At 46.7% G+C, this 21804-nt stretch overlaps 1 protein-coding gene across 9 annotated transcripts in view; it reads right to left on the bottom strand.

The window, feature by feature from the left end:
- Positions 1–21804, bottom strand: part of fcho2 (FCH and mu domain containing endocytic adaptor 2) — a 38251-nt gene that overhangs the window by 15788 nt on the left and 659 nt on the right. For all 9 annotated transcript variants that reach the window (XM_030355229.1, XM_030355231.1, XM_030355232.1 and 6 more), the window contains exons 2-14: positions 14637–14728; positions 12794–12868; positions 12516–12657; positions 11769–11921; positions 11122–11226; positions 8991–9089; positions 6616–6712; positions 3096–3140; positions 2910–2979; positions 2770–2794; positions 2489–2545; positions 2311–2368; positions 1667–1836 (exon numbers count right to left, since the gene is read on the bottom strand). In XM_030355229.1, the coding sequence (XP_030211089.1) occupies positions 1667–1836; positions 2311–2368; positions 2489–2545; positions 2770–2794; positions 2910–2979; positions 3096–3140; positions 6616–6712; positions 8991–9089; positions 11122–11226; positions 11769–11921; positions 12516–12657; positions 12794–12868; positions 14637–14728 (1188 nt within the window). The remainder of the gene's footprint in view (positions 1–1666; positions 1837–2310; positions 2369–2488; positions 2546–2769; positions 2795–2909; positions 2980–3095; positions 3141–6615; positions 6713–8990; positions 9090–11121; positions 11227–11768; positions 11922–12515; positions 12658–12793; positions 12869–14636; positions 14729–21804) is intronic.

Raw genomic sequence — 21804 nt, 5'->3', positions numbered from 1 at the left:
ATTCCCACAAGGAGGTGAAGGAGAGGGAGAGAGAGAGAGAGAGACAGTGAGAGAGACAGGGGGGAGAGAGTGAGAGAGAGACACACACAGGGAGGGAGGGAAAGAGAAACAAAAAATTTTTGTTAGCTAAAGTGCTAAAACCGCCGCTTAACTTCTGCAAGCTCAATGTTGCGTCCCACGGGCGGAAAATGGGTCAATTACAGCACGCACACACACACACACACACACACACACACACACACACACACACACACACACACACACACACACACACACACACACACACACACACACACACACACACACACACACACACACAGCCATTTCAATAAAGGCACTCCGTGGAGGGGAACAGAGTTACTAGGGAAAGACAATACAGATGAAAATGAAAACTGGAGAGAAAATATAAAGGAGGACAAAGTCTCCATAATTTCCACCAGATGATGCAAAACTCGTCATCACCTAGACTACAAGTTTAAACATTTACCCCACAAGACTTCTTTTGAACTTTTAAATCAGAAAACGGTGCCTCAAAAGTCTGGGGAGATTATTTGCCAAATGTATTCCATTTTTCTCATTTTTTTTAATTATGGGTGTCAAACACTGAGAAAGAGAACGCAAGAGAGAGAGTGGGGGAGCATAAGAGAGAGAGAAAGTGACAGAGATCAATGGACAGAGAGAGTGAGAGAGACTGAGATACATAAAGAGAGGTAAAGAAAGCTGAAGCGAATGCAAGCGTTATTGAATGAAAAAGAGGAGACAGACAGAAAGCCTTTGTGCAGCACTCGTAATTTACAATTCACTTTATTTGTACCTCCTCTTATAGTACTTTGCTATCTTCCCTTTCTTTATTTTTTAAACTGCCTTGCCAATGGCAATGTCTATTTTCCACGTCAATAGAGCTCTTTTGAACTGAAGGCAGAGTGGTCCCGGGCCGGTGGGTTCATGCACAGTGCAGCAGCGGTGGTTGTAGTAAAGGTCCTGCTCAGCACACAACCTCTCCTCTCACAAACTCCAGTGTGTTTGCACCCGCTCTGCGGCGGCGTTAAACTTTAATGGCGGGGGGGCTATTTTTACAGACCATCAAAGAGCGATTCACAGATCGAGCGAGAGGCGATGGTCTGAATGGGGAAGCCCGCTCCAACCATGATGTCATTCATGCCTCTGGATACCCAGGGTTCGCTTCCTATAGGCCGCTTTAAACCAACGGCGGCCTCCCATTGGCCGGGATTCCACTCCGCTTTCCCCTTGTGGTTTTCCTTTTTAACTACCAAGCCCAAAGAAATGCACGCCTACGATAAGTACTATTTACAATTTTAAAATATGTAACACAAGAAAATCCCTAACCCTTGCCACAACACAACACAATGTTATCCTTCCACAATCTAAATAAACGCAACTCGGTTAGAAATGTGTTTTAAAAATAATAATTATTGTCATTTAATTCTAACGGTGGAAAGATAAAAACCCTACCAACGTGTGTGTGTGTGTGTGTGTGTGTGTGTGTGTGTGTGTGTGTAAGAGCTGGAGCCTGATCAGCTCCAGGAGGAACAGACTAACTAACGTCGCCCCCTAGTGTTGCAGACATGCCGCAACAGACTGCCCCCCCCCCCCCCCCCCCCCCCCCCCCCGAGACGCCCTGAGACCCCAGCGGGGGACTACGTACCAGGGCGGAGGGCGATAGGACGATGCTCCCGATGGAGGCCTTGAGCTCGTCGATGGCGGCGCCCTGCGGTCCGGCGGCGGCCTGCACCGGTTTGATCTCCACGCGGAACTTCCTGGGCTCGTCCTCGTCGTCAGAGTCGCTCGACGAGTAGAACGAGTTCTCTTTGGCATGTGGAGGGGAGGGTCAAGGTCCGGCACCACACACCTCACACGTTAACACACGTTCACACTGGGTTGGACTCCTGCGTGCTCGTCTATGTGGGTGGTGCCAGCGTGCGTCTATGATATACCGTTTAGCCATCTGGCAGGTGTCTTCCCATTGGAAAGATCTAGGACTCAAGCTAGCACGGGACGTAAAGCACCTCACTGTGTGCTTGAAGGTACACTGAAAAGTCCTCCAGGCCTTACTGAGGTAACCGTTGGTTTCTTGATTTTTTTAGTTTGTCAATAAGCAGACTCTCCTCTAAAGGGGGTCAGGGGTCTTGCTCAGAAGGCTATGTGTCCATGGGGGGATAGAACCAAGATCCTATCTGCTGGGCGTCAGACGACCTGTAGCCACTGCACTACAACGCCCCTAAGATGTGTTTATGTGTTCATCTCTGTATAGATATAATACTAAGGCTAACTACGGGACAGAAAGGATATCATTTTCATTGGCTTCTGGTCTGATGCAGAATCCCTCCGCATCCACCTGGGGAACGTTCTGGAAAATAAAACACGTAAACGACCTTTAGGGGAACACAAAGTGACTGACATGTATGCTGGGTTACGAAGGGTTAATGATATCTAGTTATTTAGTATATATATATATATCTCTCCTTACAGCATTTTGGATGTCGATGGCTCCATAGTAGCCAGGGGGGGCTCCGTTCGCAGTATTCTAGCAATACAAACACACACACATCAATATATTTATACTTTTATAGTAAGATATGCAAATAGAATGATATAATATATACAATCATAAGAAGTATATTCAAATAGGATTGTGTAACATAATACAATTATAATAATAATCCCATCCATCTTGCAGTGTGATAAAGAAAGAACAAATTGGAAAGGGAATGTCCAAAATGTAATCTGAAAATGTTTGAAAAAACTCACTGCAGCTTCGACTTCCGTGGATTCCCTGGAGGAGGACAAGAGACACATGATAAGAAACATAACCCTATGATTAAAGTGAAGAGAGAGCGAGAGAGAGCGAGAGAGCGAGAGAGCGAGAGAGCGAGAGAGGAGCCACTCACGTGGAATCTGTGTCCTTGTCTTTCCGCCGGCCTGGAATGGCAAACGTTTTCCTCTTCCTGGGTTTGGCACCTGAAACGAACACCACACGAAGTGAGAGAGGGACAGAGAAGGTGTGAATTGGTCTGTGAATGTTATTTAATTCAGATAGGACACGACACGACACAGAGACAAAGACAGGAAGTCACCTTCAGTGGCGACGGCTGCGTTGCATTCCTCAAACTCAATGGAACCTGGTGGACACACACACACACACACACACACACACACACACACACACACACACACACACACACACACACACACACACACACACACACACACACACACACACACACACACACACACACACACACACAAAAGATGTTATCGTTTATGCTCAATGTCAAACATTTGTATACGTTCTACCATTTTATATTGTCGGTACAATCCCTTAGAGCCCAAAACACACGGCCATGTCCGGAGGGAGAGAGACATTTTGCAATTTATTTTGTGTTATTAATCAACTTGAGCCACCACGAAGTGAGTGTAGCTCCGCTACGATACGTGCATCCCAGTTCCCAGTGTTTCTTTGACCCCCTCTCCATCTAGGAGGACCGCCTGCCCCGTCAAGAAGTCTGCGTGGAGGAGACACGGACACAAGCTGCCCCGTGAGAACCCTCACTGCACCAGCATACCAGATCTCACACACACACACACACACAGACAAAAAAACACACTCATTCAAAACACACACGCAAACCCCGATACAAACATTCCCGGTCACACGCGCACGCACAAACAAACACGCACGCACGCACACATGATCAAACACACACACTTGTGGTGTGCCACCCCAGACAGGGTGGATCTGGGAGGGCAGACGAGGTCAGCAGCCCCGTCGACCGGGGGTCTGGGGGCCATTAGTCGACACATCCTCCCGGGGACAACACTAACCATAACACAGCACGCCAGGCTTTTACTGAAAACACACACACACACACACACACACACACACACACACACACACACACACACACACACACACACACACACACACACACACACACACACACACACACACACACACACACACACACACACACACACACACACGAGGGGAAAGGAAACCCAATATCTCAAAGGACAGGGGCCACACAACTAGCGTTGTGTTGACAGACCTACTAAAAGGGAATTCAAGAGCTGGCAGGACACTTCATTACTAGAAGATAGAGCAGCTGATGTTACGGAGACCCCACAGTGTGGGCCGCGGGCTCCAGCAGTAAGGACCACGAGGCCCCTGACAGTGGTGGCTGTGGGGCCCAAGCAGTGTGGACCGCGGGGCCCCTGCGGTGCTAAGCAGTCCCTAGTCTCACAACTCAGACGCTAGATCAATATCTAAAATCAAATCTGGGTGAACAGGGCGTTTCGCTTTCTTTCGCTTCCTATTTGTTTCGACCAATCGTGTTGCGGGAGGCGAGGGTCTGTAAGCAAGGCATTGGCTAGAAGCCTCTTCCGAAGCTTGATCCACCCGCGTGGATGAGATTCTCTTGGGGTAGAGCACCTCGTAATGAAACAGGAAACAAGGCGTAACTCTCCCCATTTCAGTTTTTGGTTCCCAGCCCAGGCTCTGAGCCAGAGGTTCTGCTATAGCGTGGTAGGACTGCTGGATCTGAGCTGGTCCCTAACGCAGGTGGTAAGGCTTTGCACCTGGGCTTCATGAACCTACACAAGGTCCTGACGGCCTCTGAGTCGTCACACCGAGGAAGAGACAACAGGAGACGATGCAGATGTTCTGTAAGTGAGTAAACAACGTGGACTCATTTCCTCTCGGTCTCACGGCGGGCCCCTCTTCATAACGCGCGGAACAGAGGAATAGTGACACGCACAAACATCTGTAAACATGTGGGCGAGGGCAAGACACACACACACTCACACAAAGACCAAGGCATGTAATCCGTGTTTGATTTAGACTATAAATAAACCTAACTAACGTGATTGAACTGCGATACATCTCACGCTTGAAATGCCTTTGAGTTTGTCTCTGCAAACAAGTACAGAGGACTCTCTGTGGAAGACGGCACACACATGCAGGGGCTGCTTGGCTTGCACACGCACACCCTCCACACAGGGGAAACCATGGGCATGACACGCAATGACCTCTCACGCTAACCAACCACGTCTATGGGCTGGGGGGAGGGTGTCTGTCTGTCTGTCTGTCTGTCTGTCTGTCTGTCTGTCTGTCTGTCTGTCTGTCTGTCTGTCTGTCTGTGCTTGTGTCTGTGTGCACGTGCATGTGTGTATGGAAGAGAACAGGTACAAATGGCTGAGTAATTAAATAAGAGTGATGGGAGGAATACAGACAGACAGACAGAGGAACAAGAGATGCAGCAGAGACAGAGACCAACAGAGAGAGGCCATTGGAAAATGAAGGGAGAGATGGAGCGAGAGGAGGGGCTGCAGAAGATAGAGACATGTTGTTTTTGTTTGCGTGCCTGTGTGTGTTTACTATTTTGGTTGAATTTCATATGCCTCACATGGCCCTGGCACTGGGGGAGTAGTGGACAGGGGAGGAGAGCCTGCGTGTCTGGCCCAGCGCCAGTTGATAGCTCAGCTGGACTCTCTCTCTCTCTCTCTCTCTCTCTCTCTCTCTCTCTCTCTCTCTCTCTCTCTCTCTCTCTCTCTCTCTCTCTCTCTCTCTCTCTCTCTCTCTCTCTCTCTCTCTCTCTCTCTCTCTCTCTCTCTCTCTCTCTCTCTCTCTCTCTCTCTCTCTCTCTCTCTCTCTCTCTCTCTCTCTCTCTCTCTCTCTCTCCTTAAAGTGCTCTGACTAGGACAGTGACAACATTCATGTTGTGTGAAATGAGTCGGAGACAGGTTATTTAGCTTTTGTCCGACTGTCCAGTTGAGCGTGTGTGTGTATGCATGTGTCGCAGTGCTCTAAAAACGATTCTCTTGATTACTGGGGCGAGACAAAGCTGAGCCCTCTCTCCCCCACCCCTGTGGGGGGGTGTGTGTGTGTGTAGGGTACTTGTGTCAAGTCAATTGTATTTGCAAAGCCCTTAATCACAGTTCCAGTCTCAAAAGGTTTTACCGGCCATATCTAATTATGACACCCCTATAACCCTAGCACCCCAGGAGGCAAGACCCTTAATTAACAAGGAACAAATCTGGAGAGGAATTGCAGAGTGGGGATCACTGTATAAAAAACACTGTGTTGTAGCTGTCAGAGTAGGCTCACAGCAACCAACTGTTTTTCTGCCTTTGCATATCGAAATAAAAAAGCATGAATAATATGTATGTAAAAAGAAACGTATATATATTTTATATATAATGTTATTTTGTCTGTTTAATGCTGCGTCCGATTATAACTCGGATGTCGAAAAATATCTTATAAAACTATAACAAAAACACCAAACATTTTATAAGATTTAAACTTAGTATGCTTTCAGAACAATCAGCATACCAATACTGTGGTTGGTTAAACCAATTACATTAATCAACGTTTATGTTAGTGTGAGCGTCCATGTTTTCCGACTAAATAGCTTGAACGCACGATATGACGCCCGAACAGAACGCAGCATCAAGTGGGTTTATTAAGATCCTATCGTTTTGGTTTCATTTGTAGTGTGTTGTGTTGTAGTGTGTTGTGCTGTAGTGGGTTGTGCTGTAGTGGGTTGTGTTGTAGTGGGTTGTGTTATGTTGTAGTGTGTTGTGAACCCGGTGTGTTACCTGGCCGCTCCTTGCCGGTGCCCTTGCTCTCGGCCAGCTTCTGGACCAGGCCCTCCAGCGACGTGTTCTCCATGTTCCCCACAAACTCGGTGTGGACCTGCAACACAGAGCCATGAGGGAACCCAGCGTTTAGAATTAAGAATTAAGGTTAGAGAAGCAAACAGGGAACGGATATAATTACAGAATTGTCATCCATTTATCAGTCGTCAATTCAATCATAATTGTGGACCCAGTGGAGAGCGTATTTATATTTTGTTCCATTCATTACCAACAGGATTGATAAAAGCAAAGAAGACAAACCACCCCCATACACACTCATTCAACAAACAAATGCCAAGTGACTAATGCGGCGAAGCTGGTTCTGTCCGCTACTGTCCCCCCCTTTGTTCTTCTCTCTCACAGAAGAACACGGATGGGACTAGCTCCTTGTGTGTTGATTGAGTTGTTGTTGTTGTAGTAGATTTAGTTGTTGTTTTTGTTGTAGTAGTAGTATTAGTAGTGGTAACAGTAGCAGTAGCAGTAGTAGTACTAGTAGTAATAGTAGCAGTAGGAGTAGGAGTAGTAGAAGTAGCAGTAGGAAGAGAAGCACTAGTATTAGGCCCCATGGTCTGTCTTGGTGCTCTTCGGGTGCTGCCCTGCAGGCAGGGAGTGGTGTGTTTGTGTGCGTGCGTGCTTCTTTGTTAAAGGAAGTGCATGCGGGGGGCCGTGTGTGTATCCAAGGGTTAAGGGGGCGGCGACGGCATCACGAGCGCCATATGACGATGACGCGCGGTTCCATTAAACCATTTAGATGTGCGTGATGCTGCCAGCACACAGGGAGGCTGAGCGACTGTATCTCTAACACACACACACACACACACACACACACACACACACACACACACACACACACACACACACACACACACACACACACACACACACACACACACACACACACACACACACACACACACACACACACACAGGTCCCTTCCCCCCAGGCACTGTCGTGAGGTCTTGTGCATTAGCCTCCTCTGCCCCTGGAAGGAGATGTTTGGGGGAGGGGGGGGGGTTGTGTGTGTGTGTGTGTGTGTGTGTGTTAAGTGAGTGAGAAAGATACACAGAGAGGGAGAGAGAGAGGGAGAGAGGGAGAGATAGAGAGGGAGTGAAAGAGAGCGAGAGGGAAAGAGAGCGTAAGAGTCAGTGAGTGTGTGTGAGGGTGTTTGTGTGTGTGTGTGTGTGGGGGTGTGGGTGTCTGGCCCGTGCCTGTGTGTGTAGCGTGTTCCAGCCCGACACCACACGCGATCACGCTAGGTGCCATTAGGGTGGTCGCGGCTGATGATGTAATCAACCTGCGTGCCTCTGTCCAACGCATCACAACACAACCTGCGCCTTCTTCCGTGTGTAAAGTGCACACACACAACACGCATGCATCCCCTGCCCGGTTAAACGATCCACACTATAAATATATATTCCCTGGCGACACAACAAACACAAACAGAACAGGCCAGAATTGATATCAGAGATATATATTATGATTATTTCTTTATTTATTTCTGTTTTTTGTCTTACTTACTTAATACTTAATGAACAATGACAACTAAATTAAGAATCAGAAAATGTTCATTATTATTCATATATATATATTCAGATATTGGCTCATAATAGGACCTATTTTGGGATGTATACGATTTTATGTGATTTCTTATGGGTTGACCAACTATTCGCCAGTTTTCTATTCGGCAAAGATCACAAATAATACTCTGCACATGAACTGTTCATGACATCGCACCTTCCCGGCCAGCCTAGCGACTGACAGCACGAAAGTGAGTTCATGTCTCCCTCTATGGACAGGAGTGGTGTAAGAGTGTGGTCAGAGGTCAGCACAGGGACTCATTATGGACCGAAAAACAAGAAATGTGGATGAGAAGAATATATATATATATATATATATATATATATATATATATATATATATATGTATGTATAAATAAAAGTATGACTTTGGGATTCAACCCAAAATAAAGGAAATGCAATTGAAAATGTTGCTTGTGTTCTTCCATTAACAATCCAGTGTTCTCACTGAGAGGATTGCTCTGTGTTTCAGCCATAACTGCATATCGTTTGGCCTCGGGAGTTGTTGTTGAAAAACCCTGGGATTCATTGCCGGCGTGGGGCGGAGTTTACACCTGGGCCCAGGAACCTGAATGGAGGGCTTCCTGGAGTCTCATTTAGCCATTAGGGAGATCAGACGCTAATTGACGCCGAGTGGCGTGAACCTGTCGCCTCGGACGTGGTGTCACGCCCATGTCAGTGCGTGTGTGCGTGCGTGTGCATATGCGCGTACTCATCCGTTTGTGTGTGCGCATGTGTGTGCGGTTGCGTGTGCTCACCTCTCCTATCTGGACGTGTGTCTCTTCGACGGACTGGGAGTACGATTGGATGATCTCCTTCATGTGCAGGACGTGGCTCTCCTCGATGTCCTGGAATTTCTGTGAACAAAATAAACCAGTCGGTGAAGTGTTTCAGTTAACCCCGGGCCGCCGCAGAAAAATTAGGTTAAAAACGATAAAAAACAAGAGGAAGCCTAACTTCCTCAACATGTCCCATTGCCACTTCCTCTCTGTGTGTGTGTGTGTGTGTGTGTGTGTGTGTGTGTGTGTGTGTGTGTGTGTGTGTGTGTGTGTGTGTGTGTGTGTGTGTGTGTGTGTGTGTGTGTGTGTGTGTGTGTGTGTGTGTGTGTGTGTTCTGGGTGGTCTAGAGACGAAGACACACACGCAACACGGATCCACAACACCAGGGGCCAATTAACTGTTGTGGCGGTTGTGCAGTATGGAGGGGAGAGAGAACGAGAGAGAGACGGGGAGAGAGAGAGAGAAGGGGAGAGAGACGGGGAGAGATACGGGGAGAGAGAGAGAGAGAGAGAGACGGGGACAGAGAGACAGAGACAGAGAGGAATCCCTCTGGAAGGAGCACACGAGTCTGAGAGGCTACAGTGTGTTCCCTCCACTCTCCTCTCGGTCTGGTGAACCCCAACCAGAATGACCATCAATCAGAATCCTAGAGCGGAACATCACAGGGCACTGAGCCTCTTGGGCTGGGAGCACACGCACATAGAAAGACAAGACACACACCCGCAGACAGAAACACACACAAAGACAGAGGCACGCACACACGTCACACCGCACACACAGAACACACCCATACACAGACAGAACACACATGCAGATGTGCGCGGGACGTCAGCCAGCAACATGTGTGTCGTGTTTACACAGTTAGTCAACGGCTGAGATCTGGGGAAGGGGGCCGCGATGCTGGGCTTATGCTGGCCTTTAGCTGGCCTCTGCTGGCCCTATGCTGGCCCTATGCTAGCCCTATTGCTAGCCCTATGCTGGCCCTATGGCTAGGCCCTATGGCTAGGCCCTATGCTAGCCCTATGCTGGCCCTATTGCTAGCCCTATGCTGGCCCTATGGCTAGGCCCTATGCTAGCCCTATGCTGGCCCTATGCTAGCCCTATGCTGACCCTATGGCTAGGCCCTATGCTAGCCCTCTGCTAGCCCTATGGCTAGGCCCTATGCTGGCCCTATACCTGCCTTATGCTGGCCCTATAGCTAGGCCCTATGGCTAGCCCTATGCCTGCCTTATGCTGGCCCTATGGCTAGGCCCTATGCTAGCCCTATGCCTGCCTTATGCTGGCCCTATGGCTAGGCCCTATGCTAGCCCTATGCTAGCCCTATGCCTGCCTTATACTGGCCCTATGGCTAGGCCCTATGCTAGCGCTATGCTAGCCCTATGCCTTCCTTATGCTGGCCCTATGCTAGCCCTATGCCTGCCTTATGCTGGCCCTATGGCTAGGCCCTATGCTAGCCCTATGCTAGCCCTATGCCTGCCTTATGCTGGCCCTATGGCTAGGCCCTATGCTAGCCCTATGCTAGCCCTATGCCTGCCTTATACTGGCCCTATGGCTAGGCCCTATGGCTAGGCCCTATGCTGGCCCTATGCCTGCCTTATGCTGGCCCTCTTGTTTGGCCCTCTCAGGGATAAAAACCAAAGCGTTAAGTGGAACCATGACTTCTGGGTCTGGGTCTGCAGCCACTCTAGGAGGATATGGATCCTGAATTCTGTTGATCTGAGTTCAATTTGGAGTTTATCTAATCAGCGCCGTCAGATGGACCCAATCACAGCTTGCCACAACAATTCAGAGGAAAGACGGGGCGGGAAACCCCAAACAAAAACAAAAACACAATCTGGAGCTGTTACAGAGCTCGGAATGCAAAACACACGTGCGTGCACACAGACAAACACACACACACACACACACACACACACACACACAATGAATCAGAGGAGCAGAGGAGCAGACACACAGAATAACAGCACTTGGGACCACTGTTTACAAAAAGCTCTGTTTAACACTGAGCAGAAAACTCATGACAACCAGGTGTGGCTGCAGAACGCCTTCCTGGAAGACGCACGCACCCCTCCTCCACATGTGGCCAGACGGGGCACGCTGGACTCATTACCTGGGCCGTTTCCGCCATCTTCTGTTCGAATTCCGACTTGGCCGTGGCGTACTTCTCCACGTAGGACTTGTACGTCTCGGTGGCTTTCTTGGCCTTCACCCCGGCCTGCGGCGTCACAGAGAGAGTACGGTTACACGCTGGCTGCTGCGCTACACACAGACCCCCTGGGGACCGGAGCCCAGGGCTCGGGTTACTCGTGGGCCGCCAGGGGCCTGCGGTCGGTGACGGTACAGATTCCCGGTATCTGCTTCAGATGCCGTGTGTGTGTGTGTGTGTGTGAGCGTGCGTGCGTGTGTACACTAATGTGCATGTGTAATTGCGCACATGTCATTTTTGTGTGTGCATGTGCGCACACACTGTGTTTTATGTGTGTGAGCAAGTTCATGTGTGTGTGTGCGCATGTGTGTTTTTGTGTGTATAAAGTGACCAATTCCACACCTTCGTGTGCATGTGTTTAATGTGTGTGAGCAAGTTCGTGTTTTTGTCTGTCTGTCTGTCTGTCTCTTTGTGTGTGTGTGTGTGTGTGTGTGTGTGTGTGTGTGTGTGTGTGTGTGTGTGTGTGTGTGTGTGTGTGTGTGTGTGTGTGTGTGTGTGTGTGTGTGTGTGTGTGTGTGTGTGTGTGTGTGTGTGTGTGTGTGTGCTCCCACCTTGTCCACCTCCCTCTGCGTGGCGCCCTCCTTGCGGAGCCGCTCCTGCTCCACCGTCTTGGCGTTGTACGCCTCCTTGGACTTGGTGAGCGCCTGGGAGGTGGTTTGGATGTTCTGGACCGCCTCCAGCGTGGACGCCACCTCCTCCTTGGTCTGCACACGCACGCAGGGAGACACACACACACGTATGTACAGACAGAAAGACGCACGCGCGCACACGCACACACACACACACACACACACACACACACACACACACACACACACACACACACACACACACACAATGATCAGTGTCTGATGAAATGTTGACATTTCATACTTCTATCGTTTCGTTACTTCCCTGATGCGATGGGTTTCCCTTTTACTCTACGTCCTACATTTTTCATTAACTCAATCGCTAGTTGTGGGCCCCCATACCAGCTTTTAGCCGGTGCATACGCAGGGCCTGGCAGAGACAGAGTCCTGGATCTCCACGGAGCCTCTCCGTTCAAAGCAGGGGTTGATGAAGCTGACAGTGGATGCCCTCTTCCCTCCCTGCTTTTTACAGTTCACAGGTTTTACAGTCTTCCACAGTTATAGTAACATAGTTATATTTCCGTTTCATGTCTTCTCACGTACAAGGTGGCGTCACTGGCGTGCGTGCGCCGTGCCTCTTACGGGTTCATTAAAACACTCCCGCTCGGTAAACAACGTGGGAGGCTCTCTGCAAACAAGAGGTCTCTCTCTGGTTCCCCTGGACGGTACCTTCTTGTGGGCCTTGGCCTGGTCGTCCACGTACTTCTGCACCTCCTTGATGAGCTCCTGCAGCTTCCTCACCAGCTCCAGGTGGCAGGCGGCCAGCTTCTCCGTGGAGCTCCGGAACACGTCCCACACCGGGGCGAACGTCCTGCGACAGGGGAGGGGGAGACAACAGGGATACGCGCAGCGTCAGTATGGGGGAGAGCCGGTCAGGGGAGCAGCGCTCGATGCAAACCCATGAATCAATGTACAGCAGGTGAGGGGGTGGCGCAACGTTCACTCACCCAAGTGGAGAGAAGTTGCCTGCAGACTTGGCGAGTTTGGTGACCGACCGCGCATACGCCTCCTCGATCGCACTCCTGGGACGGAAGGACATGAGGTTAGTTATCATTCGAGGAGAAGATGGTGTCATTTATACTAAATAGGGCAGAGATTAAGCTTAGAGTTGAAGCAAAACAAGGCAAAAATATTGGTTTAGGTAAACACAGACAACATCAATGTTCAACCACACAGCTTTCTAATGTCTGTGCCCTGTAGCGCGGCATTGCCATTATCCAATTGTTTTGCTATTGGACGGATCCATTTTCCTCTGCATGCTTTTGTATTAAATTCATACAATAAAAGGTTGGTCTGTGGGTGGGTGGTACTGCATATCCTTTTCGTTTTTGGCCAGGGCGTGGCAGAACAACCATAACACAATCAAACACACACAAGAGGCACATGTACACAAAGACACACTAATAAAGCAACCCTGGACAAACATTAAAACACACACAATAAACAACAAATATAGGCATGCATGCAATGACTACAGTGCTTTTATATAAATCACACAATGCATTCTGCAAATGGTAGGGAGTTATTATACATTCATGTTTTAAGGTTTTCTTTTGTTGTTCTACTGCAAGGTTTAGTGGTCGAGGTTTATCAAGTAGGTGCACATACACGTGTTGTCCACTAGAGGGGGTCATCGTTCTTCGGGATGGATACACAGTCGGAATCGCGGAAAGCGCTGCCGAGTGGTCAAAGATAGCCTACAAAGTCCTACTCTAATTATAGCGACTATAGTATTCCATCCATCCTAGCTAACCATTACCGCAATGTGCTGTAGTGCAAACATTCATATGGACACACATCCTAAAGATGCCGCGGTGGTGAACGGCTGCGTGCTGTTACTCAGAGTGTAGGAGAGCATGTGTGTGAGGCCTGGAGGCAGATAAGAGAGAGACAGGGACTTTACTGCTCCCCGGGGAGGAATTCAATTGTTCCAGCAGCAGTACACGTCAATAGCAAAGTGCAGACATAATAATAAACAAATTGGGAAAAGGGGTAAAGTGACAATAAAATAACCATCAACCATGTAAACATCCTGCAGATGAGGTTATCCTGCGTCTGTCTCTCTGTCTGTCTGCTCATCTGTCTGTCTGCTCATCTGTCTGTCTGCCCATCTGTCTGTCTGCCCATCTGTCCATCTGCCCATATTTCTGTCTGTCTGTCTGCTCGTCTGTGTATCTGCATGTTCGGCTGTCTCTGCCTGACTGTAAAAATGCATTGCACAATCCAGTATGTGGCAATCCTTACAGTAACAGTCAAATTCTCAAAGTTTGTTGCAGTGTCATTTTCTTATTTGTATTTCTTCCCCCATTTGAACCAAGGGAGGTAGGCTAACCACAAGTAACGCCATTATGGGTTTGAAGAAGACATCTGCTTAAAGCTACAGTCTGCAATTTGGAGGAACCAGCTAGAAGAGGCTAGAATCTGAAAGTATCCAACCGAAAGATATCCCACCCCTCCGTTCAGGCCCCCCCAAACAACCCCCTAAAACACATGACTAGCTCGCTAGCTTTAGCAATGCGTCTGCCTGGCCATGTGGAAGACTCTGTTCATGGGCAATGAGTGAAGGGGCACAGGCAGCCAGGCCTGTGTCAGCTACAGAGAAGTATTTTTATTTTATTTTTTAACAATTGATTCATTAATTGCTCTCAGAAGTCCAAAACATCGGACAAAAAATGCTTCTAAATTATATTTCCTACCCCAGATTTAAAAAATGTACATCTTCCAACAGCAAGACAGATAGGTTATATAACAAACAAACATTGTTTCTATAATCAGAAGCCCTTGTCTCACCTCTCCCTGATGAAGTCTGTCAGCTCCTTGGATGATATTTGGCCATGTTTCATGTTGTGGTAGAGCACGTCAAATCCATTGTTTTTTTCGCCCTGCATTTCAAAACATAACAATTGCAAAGAAAGAAATGACCTTTAGTTAGACTGCAGAGTAAATGACACATAATCAAACCCCTAGGGCCTCATGCACTACTAGGGGACATGTTCTGAGAGCCAGGTTGTAGTCTACTGTGTGGTGGTGGAGCACTGCATTAAATGGGAAAAGGGTTTATTTATGAATTCACTTCAGATCAAAAAGGTTGAAACAGAGAAGAAATAACAATCATTATTCACAGGAACAACCTGGCAAAACCTTTACAGTCAAAATTCCTAATTATCTCATTGTTTTATTAGGCTTAAGGAGTACACATCTTGGGTTAAGATATTCTTTCACAAGGATATTTTCACACACACACACACACACACACACACACACACACACACACACACACACACACACACACACACACACACACACACACACACACACACACACACACACACACACACACACACACACACACAGCGAGAGAACATGAGAGCAAGAGAGAGACAAAGAGAAGAAGAGAGAGTGCAGAAGAAGATCTAAAGAAGAAATCTTCCCTTTAAGAAAATAAAAAGATGTGTGAGGGAGAAACAGGTGAACAGCATTACCGTGAGGTATGCGTGACGTTCTGTATAGGTAGGACTCTCCTTTCTAAAACCAGGACGGCCACGTTAGGGTTACTCAACCGGATTCTTTAACACCAAATTCCTGATCAGCCTACAAACCGGTCTATAGCGCTTACAATGCTAGAGCGAGAAAATATACAAGATATCAACTTTGCCAAATATTCAATATGCGACATGAGGCTCGGTGATAGTTCTATCTTTACTAGTTGACTCTACTAACACTGGTTCATCAGAGGACCATTAATTAGTGTTATGAGCCACACCTGTAACTTTGCCCTATGATGAAGTCTATGTGAATAGGGCCAATATACTCATATACATTCAGACTCAGTACAACTAGTTCCAACATGAAAGTGACCTCAGTGAACGCATCCATGTGCATGTGCCGAAGCAGCATTTCTGTCCGCTAGCCATGGGTCTTCCCTTTCTCATGTGACCGCCACACACAGATTTCCTGGTTCCTGGAGCAAGAACCAAGTCAGCGTTTTGCGCACACACACGTCACACACACACACAAACACACACACATGAACTCTTTGGCCAGATCTGTGTCCCTATTTCACTTTCCCGCAAAATGACTTCCTGGTCAATACATCAGCTGAAATGATGCTGGGTGGAGGAGCGGCCCTTGAGTTGTTCTTGCTGTTCAACACAGTATGTAGTGGTAGGAGCCGTGTGTTGCTGAGGAGAGCAGAGCGGAGGAGAGCGCTCAGTGCATGCTTCACATATCCGCTCTGACCACAACACCAGAGTCTCGGTTTAACCCCGCGACTTCCGTCTTCATTTAAAAACATATGGGTGGCAGCCTGCGCATGCCGTGCATACCGGGAGGGTCCTGGCGGGCCCGTGGAGGCAGGGGTGTGGCTGTAATGACGTGGCCAGCAGTCTGGCCCAGAAGGCTCTACACACACCTATACGGTACGATCACAACGTAAGCCAGACCACCTCAGGATGTGGTCTAGCTTGTCGGACCGCAGTGTGAGCCAGATCAGATCTGGAACTTTCCAGACCTGAAAGTCGCCGCTTCCTGGCGTGATCGGACGCCGAGATTCAAGTACAAGGGCGACGAGGCCTGCGCTGTACCGACATATTTACAAAGCAAATAGAGGAAGAGAAAACACAGAGAGCCTCTGGTCTGGGAACATCTGATTGACTCACATTATGTTCAACCTCAGCAAACACACCAGCCGCGTTTCCAAATCGAGCGAGAGCTTTCTATTCATATTAATCTAAAAAGTCCCCTTCGGTGGCACCGAACACAGAATGATCCTATGCTCTGGGTCTCATTGATCGGGCTGACACAGAGGTCCACGTTGCACAACATCAGTGCATTATTTGCTCAAACACGGTGAACACAATTTCTTCGGGGTCCACAAAACAGGGAATTTGGGAGAACAAACTGTGCAACAGGAAGCAACTCTGGTTCTCCACAAAGAGAAGTGGTGTGTTTATGGAACGTGATATGAAAGAATCCAAAGAGAAAATGCCAAAGAAAGACAGGAAACAGACAGAGGGAGTTGTACAGGTAACTATACAATGGACGCCACTGTGGCTCCAACTCCTGATTAATGCATGTGAACCAAAAAACTTGAAGAGACGTTCAAATGGTTAAACTATTTTTAAGTGTTCTATGTATCCCTTTAAACATTGTTATCCTTGCCTATGATTGGCTTAGAGTCAAAGTTGACTTAGAAGGCATGCGATAATAGGTAACCTATTCGCTCCCTTGTTCGTCAATAAGTCAACCACTACCTCTATAGGCTTACCTCAAGTGCTCCACAGAATAAGAAGTTAGAAGTTAAACCTATGCTGCTCCCTCTCCCTCTCACAGGCTCAGGGTGGGTGCTTGTTAATGGGGTTTGACACATCAACGCTACATGAAATGCAGATGTAGCTAGCAACCACATAAATCTAAAAGGGACTTGTTGTCTTATCTCCGAGCCAGACCTTATAGATTAAGAATACACAAAGTGTGAGCTCTTAACTTCTCTGTTCACTAAACTGAGTATCGGCTGTTTCAAATAGTGTTGCCGACGGCAACGACAGTATTTAGCTCTGGTATGACTGAGGCCGGATTCTGGCAGTACAGCATTCAGATTCAGAAAAGTTTATCGCAGTGTGGTGGCTATCTAGCAATAGATGTCATTGATTAATATAATGTGTAGGGTATGCTGAGGAATATTATTGATATGATGAAAGTATGATTTATGATCAAAGTTATTTTCCTTTTGATCAGTGATTGAATCTATATAAGGAACTAGACGTGCATGTATATAACAGCATTACTTATTTATAATATATAATACTAATAACGTAAACAAACTTATTTTCTGTCTGTGTATGTGTCGCCAGAACACGGTTTATTAAACCCCGCATTCTGCCAGTAGATACAGCCTGGAGATTGGGTGGTGACAGACTGTAGTGGATGGGAATAGCAGTGTGTCGCGTTTTGACTCTGGTGACTAAGATAGTACCCATCCTGGCTGCTCCAAATAGGTACCCTTAAAAAGAAAGAGGTGTAAATACCTTTGATATACTGCAACAGTATCAGGCATGACTTTGTGTTGGCAGTAGCTATAGCAGCTCATAAAGGCTGATAATACCATGGTACATTTTTGATCGTCAACTCAAGACAAATAGCTCTTGTTTGACATACTATGAGCCAGAAAATACTGTTGGAATGGGCAAAACCCAATTAGACAATAGACAGGCAGGCTAGTAGGCTAGTATGCCAGGAAGACACAGGGGGTTGTGCTGTATAAGGCCACGCCGTGACGGTTACATATTCTTCCCAACAACAGGCACCCATCTGAGTGCCCGTGGGGGGCCGGTTAACAGTTCATGCTCCGGGACAATGTAGCCACCACACCAGAGAGCTAAAGACAATGGAGTGTCTGAAAATGTACAATGATGAGTCCACTAAAGTGGCAAGCAGATTATGCTGTTAGACTTCAGATCCATAAATATAGCTGTGCCGAGATACTCAAGACATTCAGCTTGATATCTAAAACTACAAATGGCCTCCTCCTTGATGATACACCCAGAACAACAAGAAGATTACAGAAGGCTAATTCATTGAGAAGAACAGCTTCCCCAGTCACCCCATTCCTCCAGGAACAGAATGTAAACATTGGCTTAGCGTAGCGGCCTAGCATAGACCGGAGGCCTCGGGAGTGGAACTCCCCTGCCCCGGACCCAAAGAACAACGCAGCCCGGGTGACCTCACTGGGCCCGGCCCGGGTGACCTCACCAGGCTCACCGGGTCCTCCTGGGACCAGGCGTGGGAACAAATCTTCCATCACTTGTCACCACCAAGGGTCTCCAGGAGTTGAGGCACTGCGACAACGCGTGTCAGCATGCACTGAGGATAGAGACGGTCTATAGGTGCGATGTAACATGGTAGCGGTTTCACCCGTTATACAGTGTAAGCGGTTATTAAATATTCCCAAAACGACTCTACGAAATGCATTTTAAATCAGAAGAAAACAGTACTAAACGATAATTCAAAATAAATGTGCAGAGATCACGTCATTATTTTAATGGTCATAATTTCTGTATGTGACATTTTTTTATGCATTGAAATTGTTTTGTAATTCAATGGTTACACATAAGCCTATCAACAGAAAGGCTTAGTATTTTCCAAAAAGGCATATATGTAATGTAATAGTATATGCATTATCATTCCTTATCTAAACCAAATCAATACTTAGGAATCTTTAAGCCTAACCTATGACTACCAGCTAGGTTAGGTTGGAACAAGGTTCCACTGAAAGAGCGATCATTTGTTGACATAGTCAGTCAATGCAAACATCATCTAAGAACTCTAAGAAGAAGATCATAGGGTTTCAGAAAACACATCTTAGCCCCGGGGACCACCCACTCTAAGTGAAAGAAATCTCAAAACTGTGTGTGTGTACACAGTGTTATGGAGCCCCTTTTTAAGAATACAATAAGCCTGAGAACCTATTAGACCCCCCCCCCCCCACACGCACACAAAATCCACCTTGCCCTGGGGTGGTAAACAAAGAACGTTTACTTATCAAAACCATCTAAGGCCTAAAAAAAAAAAAAGTTTGGTTCCTGTTGGTTGTCAGTTGAGGTCATGGGTAGGTAGGAATTTATTTTATTTTTTTATTTTATTTTTTCCAGCGGCAGCGAATGATAGGTAGGTTGTTTTCATTTAAAAACGAGAAAATTCGCTCATCCTTGTACAGAATGAAGAGGTGCTGTACCAAAACGTAATTATAGAGGTGCTGTACCAAAACGTAATTACATTAAAAAATATATATTATTATTATTTATTTATTTATTTTTATAAAACTCATAAAATAATTTGGGTCGCACACAAATTGACAGGGTCGGTCGGAAACCGGAACCAAACAAAAAATGTTTTTAGGCCCAATTGCCTAAAACATGCTGGAGGCTAACAGAGTTATCCAAACAGAAGCCCATCAATGGTTCTGTTATTAGCTAGCAAGTGGGCTGGCTAATTACTGCAATTAACAGAATTGTGGATTTGAGGTTCTGAGTTTAGCATCACACACACACATACGTGTCCTGTGAAAAGGAGTTAAACCATAACAACTAACACCTTACAGGGACCTAGAATAAGGAAACAAGAGGAAGTTAGTAAATAAAAACCCGCCCCCCTTCAAGTCTTGGCCCATAGCACAGACTAGAGATAGGGAAGTGTTGACCGATGTTGTTATGATGCAACCTGAGGCTTAGCTGTGGTTTACAACTTGTTCTGCAAGGTCCTTGTCTACAAAGCCATGAATCTCTTTGTTGCCAGCGGACATTTGACTTGCTGCCATCCAGCAACACACAAAGACAAGTTCACGATACTACCAGACCACTGCACCACACTGTGTTTCTGTACCCCATTACTGATTCCATAACTGATAGTTATTCAGCTGGAGAATGCTGCTTGTGCAAATGGACATATCCACAACATGGCAACATATGACTGCTCTTAAAGGCCTCCTGGAGAGTAGGGAGGAAGAAGTATAACTTGTCTGAATCAGAAATGTAGTAGAAAAAAAGAAACAGGCTACTATAGGACCACACTAGCTTGCAATGGTTCCATTCTTCATCTTGGTCTGAGCAAGCGTCTTAACGCACCCTAGCAGTCTAACGGAGTGTGTTTGGCTAAACATTAGACAAATGGGATATGCAAAGTTAAGGAAATGAGATGGAATGGAATCTCTAGAAGCCACGGTGTGAGAGAGAGAAAGCCAGAGTGAGTGAGTGTGTGTGTGTGTGTGTGTCTGTGTGGCCGCGTGTGCTGCATCGCATCTTAAATACACAGCTGATCCTTGCTGTCACTGGATTCGCTTGTGGCTCATTTCGGGGCACAAAGGGCGGATTGAGGGATGGAAGGGGTTGTCTGCCCCCACACCCCCTCCCATTGACTTATTGATCGAAAGATAGAACGTTAAATAATCACACCACGGTCAATGGGAAACGGTTACTTTCAGAACTAATCATCAAATGTATGTCACTCTCGCCTACCAACTTAATTTGAGGTTAATTTCATTGTGAATTTGACCGTTCATTCCCACATAAAGCATCTGGAACGATTGTTGTGAAAGGACTACAATTACACTACCATGTCAACAATCATACAAGACGGGTGGTTTAAAACACAGAGGTTTCCCTTATACAGCCAACCCTACCAGTTTGTGCTGAAACTAGGGTACCTCGGGGACAACGCAAAGTAGAGTGATTTCAATATGTTTATAGGCCCACACACCCCACACATTTAGAAGGCTACTGGGATTGTAATGGTGTAGCTTGCAGGGGCCTAATTGTAAGTTTAAGGATGTCAGATTGGTTGAACTCACTCACTAACTGTTACTCACTTGCCTGTCATGAATTTCAGGAAGGATCGCTATGCAAATTACTGAATGGTATCACCTTGACGTCCCAGCCCTAATTAGTCCAAGGCCTAGTCTATATGGTTTTCACCAACAAGCCCATGGATTCATATTTGGACAAATAAATGTAAGACAGGATGGGTCTGGTCTGTGTGGTGTTTGTATACCATGCAGTATTATATGGTAATATAACAACCAATACAGCAATGCATAGTAACTAAACATGGCACCACTGCAGTTATATCAATGGCAGTGCCTAAGAAGCCATAGTAAGATTTAACCCTCGCTGAAAAACAACTAACAACTGCTGTTAACGTTAAGCACGTATTGGTCACAAAATATATCAAAATCAAGGACATTTGACCAGAAATAACATCAAGCTCCGTTTTCCTTTTCAAATAAGCGTTGATAACATATTTTGACGTATATGTTGACCTTCTACATTCTAACAAACGATGATAATGATAAGTATTAAATGAAGATAATGGACATGGAGAGTTTCAGCATCACAATATTTCCATACAGTGTTATTAATGTGTAATAATGACATCTCTAATAGTAACCACGGTCTACTCTTTTTGT

Source organism: Gadus morhua, chromosome 4, assembly GCF_902167405.1.
Source record: "Gadus morhua chromosome 4, gadMor3.0, whole genome shotgun sequence".
NCBI classification, from domain to species: Eukaryota; Metazoa; Chordata; class Actinopteri; order Gadiformes; family Gadidae; genus Gadus; species Gadus morhua.
This window is presented reverse-complemented; position numbering and strand designations above follow the sequence as displayed.